General features: G+C 34.4%; 3 protein-coding genes across 4 annotated transcripts; 2 read left to right on the forward strand and 1 right to left on the reverse strand.

The window, feature by feature from the left end:
* Positions 1–640: 640 nt before the first annotated feature.
* On the forward strand, positions 641–3618 carry LOC120259277 (aldehyde dehydrogenase family 3 member F1-like; the record flags this gene model as incomplete). Its single annotated transcript, XM_039266858.1, has 10 exons — positions 641–958; positions 1051–1119; positions 1186–1282; positions 1674–1880; positions 1960–2084; positions 2230–2334; positions 2447–2607; positions 2698–2788; positions 2869–3018; positions 3114–3618. Coding segments are annotated over 10 exons (1560 nt in total), but the record flags the coding sequence as incomplete, so codon positions are not given.
* A 1184-nt stretch (positions 3619–4802) lies between these two features.
* On the forward strand, positions 4803–9388 carry LOC120259218. The gene is made up of 12 exons (XM_039266787.1): positions 4803–4931; positions 5060–5157; positions 5290–5395; positions 5860–5958; positions 6062–6127; positions 6797–6913; positions 7535–7609; positions 8174–8276; positions 8555–8602; positions 8783–8904; positions 8992–9156; positions 9248–9388. Exons 1-11 carry the CDS (start codon positions 4863–4865, stop codon positions 9091–9093), a joined length of 1005 nt encoding a protein of 334 aa, XP_039122721.1. The 5' UTR covers positions 4803–4862; the 3' UTR covers positions 9094–9156; positions 9248–9388.
* LOC120259217 (COBRA-like protein 7) lies at positions 9259–12212 on the reverse strand. Of its 2 annotated transcripts, none has more exons than XM_039266783.1 (6): positions 12105–12197; positions 11939–12021; positions 10519–10987; positions 10284–10440; positions 9880–10154; positions 9259–9586 (listed from the first exon to the last, which is right to left on the reverse strand). In XM_039266783.1, the coding sequence occupies exons 1-6, from the start codon at positions 12157–12159 to the stop codon at positions 9291–9293; spliced, it is 1335 nt and encodes a 444-aa protein (XP_039122717.1). In that variant the 5' UTR covers positions 12160–12197; the 3' UTR covers positions 9259–9290. The 2 variants fall into 2 exon arrangements, with proteins under 2 accessions (XP_039122717.1, XP_039122720.1); XM_039266786.1 differs by having other exon boundaries at positions 9445–9692; positions 12105–12212.
* Between the last annotated feature and the right edge of the window lie 221 nt (positions 12213–12433).

Below are 12433 nucleotides of genomic sequence, written 5' to 3' on the forward strand. Positions count from 1 at the left end.
ATATTTATATTGAGGTGCCTACGGTTCTTGATACTAAAAAGCAAAAAATAGAGGAGCCATTTATTGCGGTAAAAAAAGAGTATTATGTTCCCATACATTTTTTGTGGCATGAGTATAACCGTAATGATAATCATGATATTGTCACCAGCTAACTTACTTTACATCTGGGGCCTTTTTATTTCCAAGTATTTCATGTTGTATCCACCTCCAGTGAACTCATATTATATATTCTGTGTTCTATTGTCATTCTTCCAACAATCTTTTCATTCTCCTTGTTTTGTATTTTGGAACTTATTGTGCTATTTTGGTTTTTTTTTAATGTGTTTTCAGTTTATTTATTTTATTAAAAATAATAAATAAATAAATAAATACAAAGTGTGCCCCCAAGGTTCTTACAGAGCTTTTGCCATTAATTAACCCACCGCTGCATTCATCATTAATCACTGCATCCTTTAAAACAAAAGTAAATTTCATTAAAAAAAAATCAATTTTTTTTAATTTAAATTCTTTGCTCATGTTGTCTTAAAATAGTTTCTTGGATGCTTCTTGTCAAATCCATACTTTTGTCAGCGTAACCGTTTGGGTGATTTAGCCTTGCAACGCTTTGAGTTATGACACCTACACCTCGTTGTGATAATTTAATGCTTCTTTGTTTGCTCCTCAACCAATCACTACAACTCTTGTTATATATGGCCAACTTCTCAGCAACTCTAATACACACAAAGGAAGAAGAGGTTTAAGGAGAGAGAGAGAGGTGGAGTTCATGGAGTCAGTGGAGTTGGACTTGCTTGTTAAGGAGTTGAGGAACACTTTTGAGTCAGGGAAGACGAGAAGTTTTGAATGGAGGAAAGCTCAGCTGAAATCACTGTTGAAGTTATTGGAAGAGAAGGAGGAGGACATCTTCATGGCACTTCATAAAGACCTTGGCAAGCATCATGTTGAGGTCTTCAGGGATGAGGTGATTGATTTTTGTCTCATAACAACAGAGAATTCATGTTTTAAGACTTTTCTTTTGATGTTGTTCTTCTTGTTTTGTGTGTTGGTGTTCAGATAGGTGCTTTGATAAAGTCTGTGGATTATGCACTGGATAATTTGAAGACATGGATGACTGGAAAGAAGGTAGCAGATGATTGGTATTTTTTTTTATGTTTGTTGTTGTTGTTGTTGTTATTGTTGTTGTTTTAGGCATATACTCCGTTGGCTGCGTTCCCTTCGTCGGCGGAGATTGTGCCGGAGCCTCTGGGGGTTTTGCTTTTGTTCTCCTCATGGAACTTCCCCATAGGTTTGTCTTTGGAATTTATCTTTCTCAACTATTCAATACTTAAATGGAAGAAACAGAGCAATTGGTTGTTTTTAGTGTTCATAAATTCACATTTGAATGACTTGTTTATTTGCTGGAGATTGCTTGACATGCACAACAACTCACTGAGCAAGATGGTGCATATCTTCAATGAAATGAAAACACAGTTTTTGTCTTTCTCCACTAATCTCTCCCAATTATACATAGATTTTCAGATGCTGAAGCAGGCAGTGAATGAATTTGCTGTCGGTGTCATTATTAAATGGTTACTTTTTTTTTGGTTGAATAGTAAATGATACATAAAGCTCAAACTCAAGTCTGTGGTCCACGGCATTAATTAGATGACATTGAGCTTTTTTATCTATTACTGCAGGACTTTCTTTGGAACCATTGATTGGAGCTTTATCTGCTGGAAATGTTGTTGTTCTGAAACCTTCAGAAATTGCTCCTGCATCATCTGAATTTTTAGCAAAAAACATTCCTTTATATCTTGACAAAAAATCAGTGAAGGTTGTCCAGGGTTGCCAAAAAGTTGGAGAACAACTCCTGCAGTATAAATGGGATAAAATCTTCTTTACTGGTAAAATTTGTGTATATGATTGTATGAAAACAGATGTCTTGAATTGGCATGTATAATGTGATACTAAAAAACTAAGCAGGTAGCAGTAGAGTTGGACGCATTGTTATGTCTGCTGCTGCAAAGCATTTGACACCAGTTGCTCTTGAACTTGGAGGGAAATGTCCAGCCATTATTGATTCTCTATCAAGGTCTACAGATAGGCAGGTGAGAAATTCTGTTTCTAGTTTTTATTAATTTCTGCTTTTACATGCATGCTTCATTGAGGAATAACAAGAAAGTAAGCTTTTGCAAACATTCTTTACAAATTACAATTGTGATTGCTGTTTTTTTGTGTTTTTCTGAACATTAGACAGCCATTAATCGAGTGGTTGGGGGAAAATGGGGATCTTGTTATGGGCAAGCTTGTATCGGAATTGACTATCTCTTTGTGGAAGAGAAATTCTTATCAGTCGTGGTATCATTACTAATTTGTCAAATTTTTTTCCATTCCAATGTCATTATGTTGGATGTTTTCTCCGAATTTTCAATATAACTTTGTTCACTTTGTTCTTTTTCGGCTTGAAAAGATTGACTTACTCAAGGCTACAATCAAAAGATTTTATCCAAAACGCGAATACATGACGAAGATTGTTACCAAGCAGCACTTTCAAAGGCTAAGCAGTCTTCTGAAAGATCCTGAGGTTGCAGGATCAATTGTGTATGGTGGTTCAATTGACTCAGATACATTGTAATTTCCATCACCTTCAGTGTTTATTTTCACCCTTCTTAAACTAAAGTTCGGCGCAAAACTAAAGCTTTCCATTCTCAAATGTTAAAGGTTTATCGAGCCAACTATCTTAGTCGATCCACCACTCGATTCTGAGATCATGACAGAAGAGATATTCGGTCCATTACTCCCAATTATTACTGTAAGTGAACATCTAGCCATTGCCGACTTTCCAATCAATCTGCAATAACCTTTTATCTGATATTTCTCACTCTCTTATAGCTGAAAAACATCGAGGATTGCATAGGATTTCTGCGGGGTAAGCCTAAACCTCTTGCAATATATGCTTTCACACACAATGAGAATTTCAAAAATCGCCTTGTCGCGGAGACATCTTCAGGATCCATTATTTTCAACGACGCAATTGTACAGGTATATATCAGGATATTACTTTATGTATTTGTATTGTATTACGCAATAAGAGCCAGTAGAAAATTAATGTGATCATGGTTCATGTTGTCTTGCAGTATCTTTGTGATACAATACCATTTGGCGGAGTCGGTGCCAGTGGTTTCGGACACTACCATGGCAAATTCTCTTTTGAATTGTTCAGCCATGCAAAACCAGTTCTTAGAAGAAATTTTTGGACTGAATTTACATTCAGATATCCACCATGGGATGAAGGCAAGCTGAAATTTATGAGATTGCTCTACAGATTTGATTATTTTGGATTACTGCTTCTGATGTTGGGATTGAAGAGATAATTCTTTAAAGTGGGAAAGTTTGTTTATGCCAGTGATTACACATGGATATTTGGGACTCAATATATCTACAAATGCAAAAGCTGCAAACTATTTCAATAATGGCTTAAGTCTTGATTTATCATCTTTGATATTTCTTCCTTATTATCATATTTTTCATGATTTCGGGCATTAATCAAGTACTAATAAAATCAGACAGACCTTTCTTTGAGAGGTTGATTCCTTGTTCTGATGTTATTTTTTAAACAAATTAAAAGAGTTAAATCCATCAGTCACTTCTGAATTTTGAGTTGTTATTTATTTGAGCTCGAGTTCTTTTAATTTACAAGCCAATTATATACTCAAACTTGAGCATTTGAACAAACCAAATACAAATTATTTGGTGAACAGTACAGTTCCTTAACAATAACAGTAGATTGTATATGTATTTGCGAAGAAATTAATAATAACATGGAAAATTGGTTGCTGACCGCCCGTCAGTGGGTGGGCGGTTTTAATAAATATTTTATTTTATTTTATTTATTTATTTTTAACGTTTAGAGAATGGACCCATAAACCATTGAATATCTAGCTCATGGGAATTGAACATTCAGTTAATGCACCCTCACTCTGTGATATTGAGAATTTGTTATTGCCATTAAATTTAAGAAAGCTTGAACTCAAAATTTTTTAAATGTACTACATTAATATTTTTCGTAGTGAGACTAAAATCACTTGTCTATAAATTCTTAGCTGATAAATACTTTATTATTAAGTTATCAATTAATTGTATATACATGGTGAGTGTGATTTTGGTTTATTTGTTGAATGAAAATATGTATAATGTTTTGTGGTATAAAAATATTATTGTTTATTTGGATTTATAGTAAAAATATTTTTTTTAAAATTATATATTTTAAAACATTATAGATAATTTATTTATTTAATTTAAATTGAATTCATTAATTAATTAATTAATTAATTCATTTTAATTAATTAATTAATTAATTAATTCACTATTTTTATTATTAAATAGTTTTTAAAAATAAAATTGAATCATAGTATATAATTAAAAAAATTTATATATAATATTAAATAATAAGTATTAACAATATGTGATAGGGGGTAATCTTACCACTTCACTTACGTGGTAATTATACCTCACAACTTATATCAAACTAAACAAAGAAAAAACAAATACAACATTTTAAATTACAGCAAACCAATTTCACTTATACTGTAATTTCACTTACATGTAAATTCATTTAATGACAACCAAACTTCTCCTAAATAAATAAATTTAAAATAAATATAATTAAAAAAAAATAAAATAACCAAAACAATAGATATTGTGGTGGGTCAGGCCTACAAGGATCAATAGTTTTCTGCCACGTGAAAATACGCACGTCTGACGTGGCACACGCTCGCTCACTAAATGCCCACTGATGGGCCGCCACGTCAACACACTATCGCATTTCTTGGGGCTTCTCTTGAGCTCCCGTTCCCGCTCCACCGAGCTCACCCAATCCTTCACCAATGGCGGCAATGGCCGCTGCTTCGACGATTGCCGCCCGATCCCTCCGTCTTCCTCCCCTCCATCATCAGGCAATGACTCCTGTCTCTCTCTTTCGGCGCCGTCAACCCCATTGCGTCTCCTCCCTGCATCGTTCTCCAAGCTCACTGCTTGATGATCTTTGTTTCTCGTTTTGTGATGCTTTTGATTTGTGTTTCAGATTCTCCCCCATTCGAGTAGGGTATTTATCGTGAATGTAGGGATTGATGCTGCTTCAAGGCTTCCTCATTTAGTTTGCCCCTTTCGGTCCAGAAGGAGGTTCGTCCTGATTTGGCTGATGTTTGTTTGATGGAAAGCATTCTCTTTATTGATATTTCTCGCTTTCTTTATCTTCTAAGCATCTTGTGAAGAGCTAAATATGTTGAATTCTATGTTTGGATCTATGAACAGGAGAAATTTAGTATTTGCGGTGAATCAAGATGCTGAGAAATCGTTTAAGAAAACTGTGGAAGTTGATAGACTGATTGACATGTTAAGGGAGTCAAATTCTAGAGAAGTAAGTGGAATAATATTCTTTGTTTGGTGTTTGCCTGCCTGCCTAGCTCTGTTGTTGAGTATTACAGTGACCATAGCCAAGAATATATCTTTCCTTTTTTTCAAAGTTTCCATTCTTTCTGTAACATCTCTGCTGCAAAACTGGACTAGTCATTCATTATTTTGAGCCCTCAAATCATGGTCCTAATTCAGGCTTTTCCAACACTTCGCATGGGATGACTTGTTGAAATTGTAGCTTTTTTATCAGAGCGTATCCATTTAGGACAAAAACATCTAAAATTTCGCGCTATGCCAGCAATTTGCAGAAATTTTAATTAATGGTTTCAAATATCAGTGTGCACTTGTGCCTTTTCTTTTCATTTGAAATTCAGCTAATTGAGGAGTCATGCCTCATAACTACTTAAAGAAAGCTGTCTTTAAAGTTTATCAATTAGATTAATGATGGATCCCTTTTTCTCCAAACAGCTAGAAAAGCTTGTGGTTGAAAATATCTTTGCATTCAATGAGGACTTCTGGATCCGACTTGCTGCTAGATCAGACTCATGCAAATCTGATGATGATAAAGCATGGTTTTCTTCTTAGTTACAATTTTTTACTTCAGAGTCAATTTTCCTTACAATAGCTATTACTTTTGTTGTGATGGAAATCTGATTTTTGTACGTGACAGAAAGACTACGAGGAATTAGCCGCATCAGTGATGAGCATAGTTGATTGTGTAGTTCATAAGGCCCATGTAAGGTTTTGTATCTTTTCAATCAGTAGGTTTTATAATTTTTTGCCATCACTCATGTGCATGAAGTAGTTGAGCTGTAAATGCTTTACAGTTCTGAAATATAAGAGGTGCAAAATAGAATCTTCTTTTAAGGAGGAAACTTGAGCTATTTTTTAAGTTATACTTCAGTCATTCTTCAGAAACCTACTTTTCTAATTTTTTAAGATTTTTGTGATTATTTAAACATAATAAGCAGTAACGCTACTTGAGCAATTTATTTGTTGCATAGGTCTCTACTCTGTATTGTCTGTTGTATACTTGTATTGCCATCCGGGAACTGTGAAATCTTTTATGGCCATTTCAAGTTGTCTGCCCCTTTTTCTAGCATAAAGACTTACTGTAGGTGTTTCATATCTTTTATCATATTTCAAACAGAATTTTCTCTCTTTGAATATCATAACGTAGGGAGAGAAAAAAAAAAGGTTTATTGATACACTCTACATCCATAGTTATTAGCAAAGTTGCAACTTGGAAGTGTTACAGGGATAGGTTTCCCCATTGGTGAGACAAAGCCAGATGCATCTTTACTTATATGTTTATGAATGCTTTATTGTTACATGTACATCTATTGTTTCACTTTAGACAAATGATTGAATTAAGCATGCACCATACGTATCTTTTATCTTTCAGGAAAAAATTGAATCTGCTACTGATATTCTCAAGGCAATCCTGAAACCTGTGGTTGATGACGTTGAAGAAACTTCATGGCCACCTAAAGATCCTGAAGGCCTCATATTGATGGAAAAAGTAAGTTATTGTAACTCTAAAAAATAGTGAAAGATAATGTTGAAGTGCTTCGGGGATGTCCCCATCTCCTGATATTTCTTCTTCTCTTTTTATGATATTTCATTTTGATATGGTTAAGAAGAAAATGAGTATCTACAGCAATTAGAGTCACCCATGATTATTGGTTGAGCCATTGGAACCATCCATGCATGGTGAGCCATATTCCTTTGTTTGTGGTTCGTACTTTACACTCCTGGTTCTGTTGTGTAATCACAAATGAACTGCTATCTTTTTGTTTTCTCTATACATTGTAATGATGTATAAACCTTTTTGTTTCTGAAATGAATATCACAAAAATTTTAGATAACCTACTCCATCTGTGCTCTTATTTGAAACCTTAGCGTATTCTTGGATTTTTGTTAGGCAAAGAAAGTTCATGTCTTTATGTCTCTTCTTTCGCTTCTGTGCAAAATGCTGCAGATAGAAGTGTTGTATGAGTTGTATCTGTGTCACACTTCTTATCTTCCACAGAAATAGGGTTGTCTCTATACTGCCTCTGCACTGAACTTTTGCATTTTATTATTCCCAAAAGATTCATTCATCTCTTATGATTTTCATTCTAAAACTCAAGTGGCTCTCCAGGAATTAACAAGAAGAGAACAAGAAGGACAACTGGATGAAGGGTTTCTTTCAGAGGTCAATGCCCAATTGCGGCAAGTATGGATGTTTCTCAATAATAAATTTCCAAGTACAATAAAGATTCTTGAACTGCCTCTTTATGCTTTAAGTCTGTAAGTCCGCAACTTGATATGGTTAGATAATCTAGATTTAAGTATATCTTGCCAACTCTCCAAATCTTGGTCTCTCTTAAAGTTCAATATCTTGCCAACTCTCCAAATCAAGGAAGAGTAACTATGTGGTAAATTGTGCAGGACGGACGCATGTCCTTGTTGGTTTGGTTAATGAGCTATGTCTTTCTCATCAGTATATTATTTCCTCGATTTTGAAATACATGTCGTTTAAATATCTTCCACAAAAATTAAGGGTGGCATTAATTTTTTTAAAATTTAGAATAAAAATTAATCAAATTACTAAACTACCCGTTTGTTGAAAATATATCTTTTTGTTGGGAGTCTTGGGACTATGAATATGACTGGCTTTATTTATATGCCTTTGAAAATTGAAGACGAGAACAATTATTTTGGAAGAAAAAAATTCAAAACTACTTGTATTTCAAAATGAAGGGAGTACTTGTTAATCACAAGCTCACAACATTTGTAGGCAAAAGAAGATGGCGATAAGCCAGGACTTGTGGCCATGCTGCAGAAGGTCTTGCAGATATATGCCTCTAAAGTTCTTTGTAAACGCAGCTATGCCTACAAAGGTAAAATTTCATTAGAACTGATCCCACAACTCTTGCCTCTTTTTCTTGTATGCATAGTTTTGGTGGGCTATGCAAACTATACTTCATACTCTCAATTTATCTGGTGCAAATGGAAACCTCATTAGTATTTGATACAAGCAGCATTTCAACTGATCGATTTCTTCTTCTTTTTTTTCATTTTAATCATTAGATTATCCAATGGTTCAGTGGTTGATGATGTAACTTGAAAGATGATCATTTTTTTGTAATGTGTGTTTTTCTCCACATAAATTTTGCAGGAGGAGAAGTTTTAAAGGCAGAAAAGTTCCTTGAATCTATTCTTGAAGGTAATCTAGCAAGGGGGGATTATTTATGATCAATTTAACATTGCTCTTGGCCTGATACATCATACATACTTTAATGCTTCAACTATTGCCTCAAAAACAAAAAAGAAAAAAAAAAATGCTTTTGCTCTTATGGCAACCCCTTATAATTCTGCATTGTCTGATGAGTATTGAAAACTACAGCCCCTGAAGAGGAATGGAATAAGCTGATACTCACCGGACTTACAATCGGAAATGGAGAAGTTTCTCCTGAAGAGTTTTATGCTGTTATTAATAAACGAAATGAGAGGATCTTAATTCGCACCGTAAGATGTACCTTTTATTGTGAATGAATTCTAAAATAAGTGAGTGGTTGATCCATTGTTTAAATCACCTTGTATTCTTGGCTTCAGGAAGGAGGTTCATACCAGCAGAGGATTCTAACCGAATATCTCAAAGGTGTTGAATCAAGAGCCAAGGAAATTGTCCAGGCACTTCAAGGGCCACAACAATGAATATCTCTATACATATGTAGATATAGATATCTGCATAATAACCATACTTTTTTTACTATCTAGGTCTGTTTCTATAACATCACTGCAAAAAATCAGTTTTGATTCAGAAGCAAGCAATCATATTGGCTAGTGATGGTTTGCTATTTCATGTCAGTGATATGAAGAGCATAATCTTAATATAACATATGGAAAAGCATTTACAAGAAAAGGAGCACAGTGATGAGGAAATGTGCAATTGATGAAGCAACAGGAACAGCAGCAGCAGCAGCAGCAGCAACAGCAGCCTTGGGTAGAGAAGGATAAGTCTCTGGCGAGGGCATGACACACTCATGGCCATTGAACAAAACTCTCCGGGGAAACGCCCATCCTCCTTTGAAGGTGAAGTCTCTGTGATCCTTATGCAGTATCATCTCGGTCTGCACATTCCCGCTTTCACCATGTTCCAGTAGCATTGTATTATAGAATGGTATCCCCCAAAACAATCCTGTGTCATCTGCACAATCAATCAATCCAATTCACATCAGAATGCTATTATTGTCACATTGTATTTATCCGTCCTATTTTCTTCTTATTTTCTCTTCTTCTCCTCGATCCGGATACTGTTTAACATATTCATAAACTTCACGTGTCAAAACAAAGCAAGATGAAGGCTTGAAGAATGTGTGCATTTCTATATTTGTTTATGAGCATGAACTATCTGAAATAATCAAAATAATATCAAGCCATGTTATAATAGATTCATATCACTAGTTACTAACATCAAGAAAGCTGATAAGAGAACTCAACTGGTGCCGGGATAAACAATCAGAGGTTGGTAACTGAAGCTGAAGATCTGTGTTATGTTCTGGAGATTCGGGTGCTCCAAAACCAGGTTCCAATCACTATAGTTCTTGAAAAAGTTCAAATTAGTGATGGTCACTTTAACCCTCCAATAATCCTTATAGTTCACTTTCACATGCCAATGTACTTGGATTGGGCACATATGCTCTGTGCATTTCACCGCTATTTTGTCATCTCCTTCTCCATTCGGCGTCTGCAATTTGTTATCTGGCTCATCATCTCTGCCACCACATCAGCAAACAGATACATAAACAAATAAATATTATAGAAATGGTAAGAAAACTATTTTCATATGATATTATATGGACTTCTGCAACTGCAACAAGAATAAGGTTGAAGAAGAAGCTTGCATGTAACAGTTTCCAGCAAGTCCTGTATGTGGGCATCTGCAACTGCAACGAGGGCAATTTACAATTGCATCACTATAAAAGCTTGACAGAGAAACACAGCAACTGGGAGCATTTGATTCTCTGAACTGAGAATAGGAACACACCACCTGCCATGTCACTGCATCAAACAGTAATAATACTCTTTATATCCATAAAACACAAACATAACTTAAAACAAAGTATTACAGGACTTAACTCAAAGCCTGTTGTATCCTTTGGCTATTCCCAGTAGAAAACTTGGTAGGTTCAACAAGAGCCATATTATTACTGCATGTGTACCCAGGAACACCAATGCTGAAGTTTGAAGGACTTCCAAAAGCACCAGAAGTTGCAGTGAAATTTACAGAGCTTTGAACAGCCATTTGAAAAGAAGAAATGGCCTTAGATGGGTCTTGAGTCAAGGATGAAATGACTCCTCCCTTGCAACAATTGGCTGTTTGGAGATTATAAGGAACTCCAGGATGTAAGTCAACAATTACAGGGCTCCTCTCACAACTGTGTGGCAGAGGATTACTCTTGAACCTTTTGCAGTCACCTTGTTTTGTGGCTTCAGCTCCACTCATGTGCAGAATGATTTCATCTTCACTTGGCCATGTCCACCCCAATGCCCAACCTGGACTTTCAATGTGTCTGTAAAGCTGGTTGTTGTACATGGTCACTGTCACCTGTGTGCAAACAAAGTGGTGGAAGTTCAGAGCTTTTTCATTTGTGGGATTTTAAATTTAAGGTCAGTGATTCATTATTGGTACCAGTGAAAGATGTGACAGTGATGGACAGATGTAGTGTCATGCATGGCTATGTATATAATTATTGTTACTAAGTAGTGGCTGAACTAGTAAGTGAACATATATTTATTTAATTTGGTCAAATGATTTATCTGATATGGATTCATTCGTCATATACAAAACATAGTTGTTACATCAGTTTAAACGGTTAAAACTTAAAACTAACGACTTTATTGAATTTATAAATTAAATTCAACATGTTTTACTTAAAAGATAAAAATAAACTTGAGAATGTAAAAGAGAAGGAACAGAGTTCAATAGATGTGGATGCATATTAAAATGACAAAGATAGAAGTAAGATACATTGGGGAAATGGAAAATACATTCTTTCATACAAATAAATAGTTAAAACAAAAGTACCTTTTGTATTCTCTTTTTATTGTCGTTTGAGTACTCTTCACAAAATTATTTATCCACTTTCATTTTATAAAAAAATCAAAATAAATTATGCCACCCATTTGTTAAAAAAGAGAAAATCAGAAAGAATTTTTTTTTTCTCTCTAATATCAAATTACTTCGAGATTAAAAAAAAAGTGAATAAATGAGTGCAAATATTTAGTTAAAGAACAATGGTAAGAATATTTTTCTCTTATATTAAAAAAAATTTAAATCCAATTCTAAATAACAAAACACTAAGATTGGGCAATAGAGTAACAAGGGTAAAAAAAACAAATCACACGCACACACATATAATAAACAAATTCATAGTAAATATTTTCCAAACCAAATGAATCAAACACAGAATGGATTACATTATTTTGAAATAAAAATAATTTAAACTTAATCGGAAAAAATTATTCCGGTAATAAACTAGAGATTGATGTAACATACGACATATCCATCTCCATCATGAATATCAAAGAAATCCCACTTGATTGTTATGTTCCCTTTTGGGTCTAGTGGATCATATGCACCTTCAAAAACCACAGCCACAGTCAAATCACCATTTTAAAATATATAAAATAAATATAAATAAATAAAAACAGAGGAAAATCACCTGCAAACCATTGGAGAAAACAAAAGGACCAGAAAAAAAGATTAATCTTTTCCATTGTTTCTCTTGCTCTGTGAAGGTAGATGAAAAGTTTTTTAAGAAGAAGAAGAAGAAGAAAAAAAAAGGGGAGATGTGATTTGGGGGAGGAAAAAAGATTGGTAGAGAAAATGAATGAATGAGTTAATTAAGAGCATTAAATTGAAATGGGTATTGATTTGGTAATTCCATTGGTTTGTGTTTCCAAACATAGAAGCATAATGGCTATTGTGTTTGTCTCTGGGTGCCAGTGAGAAGCTTTCTTTCTCTCAAAAGGATTTTTCAAAATTAAAAAA

The sequence above is a fragment of the Dioscorea cayenensis genome, chromosome 4 (assembly GCF_009730915.1).
Source record: "Dioscorea cayenensis subsp. rotundata cultivar TDr96_F1 chromosome 4, TDr96_F1_v2_PseudoChromosome.rev07_lg8_w22 25.fasta, whole genome shotgun sequence".
Lineage (NCBI taxonomy): Eukaryota > Viridiplantae > Streptophyta > Magnoliopsida > Dioscoreales > Dioscoreaceae > Dioscorea > Dioscorea cayenensis.

What these genes read in the sequence shown, in the direction of transcription:
- LOC120259218 (XM_039266787.1), top strand. Translation starts at nt 4,863, where the DNA reads ATGGCGGCAATGGCCGCTGCTTCGACGATTGCCGCCCGATCCCTCCGT. An exon ending in GTGTAGTTCATAAGGCCCAT is followed by an intron (nt 6,128 to 6,796) that starts GTAAGGTTTTGT and finishes TTTATCTTTCAG; the next exon opens with GAAAAAATTGAATCTGCTAC. An exon ending in CCTTGAATCTATTCTTGAAG is followed by an intron (nt 8,603 to 8,782) that starts GTAATCTAGCAA and finishes TGAAAACTACAG; the next exon opens with CCCCTGAAGAGGAATGGAAT.
- LOC120259217 (XM_039266783.1), bottom strand. Translation starts at nt 12,159, where the DNA reads ATGGAAAAGATTAATCTTTTTTTCTGGTCCTTTTGTTTTCTCCAATGG. An exon ending in TTTTCTCCAATGGTTTGCAG is followed by an intron (nt 12,022 to 12,104) that starts GTGATTTTCCTC and finishes TGGTTTTTGAAG; the next exon opens with GTGCATATGATCCACTAGAC. An exon ending in CTTGCTGGAAACTGTTACAT is followed by an intron (nt 10,155 to 10,283) that starts GCAAGCTTCTTC and finishes ATGTGGTGGCAG; the next exon opens with AGATGATGAGCCAGATAACA.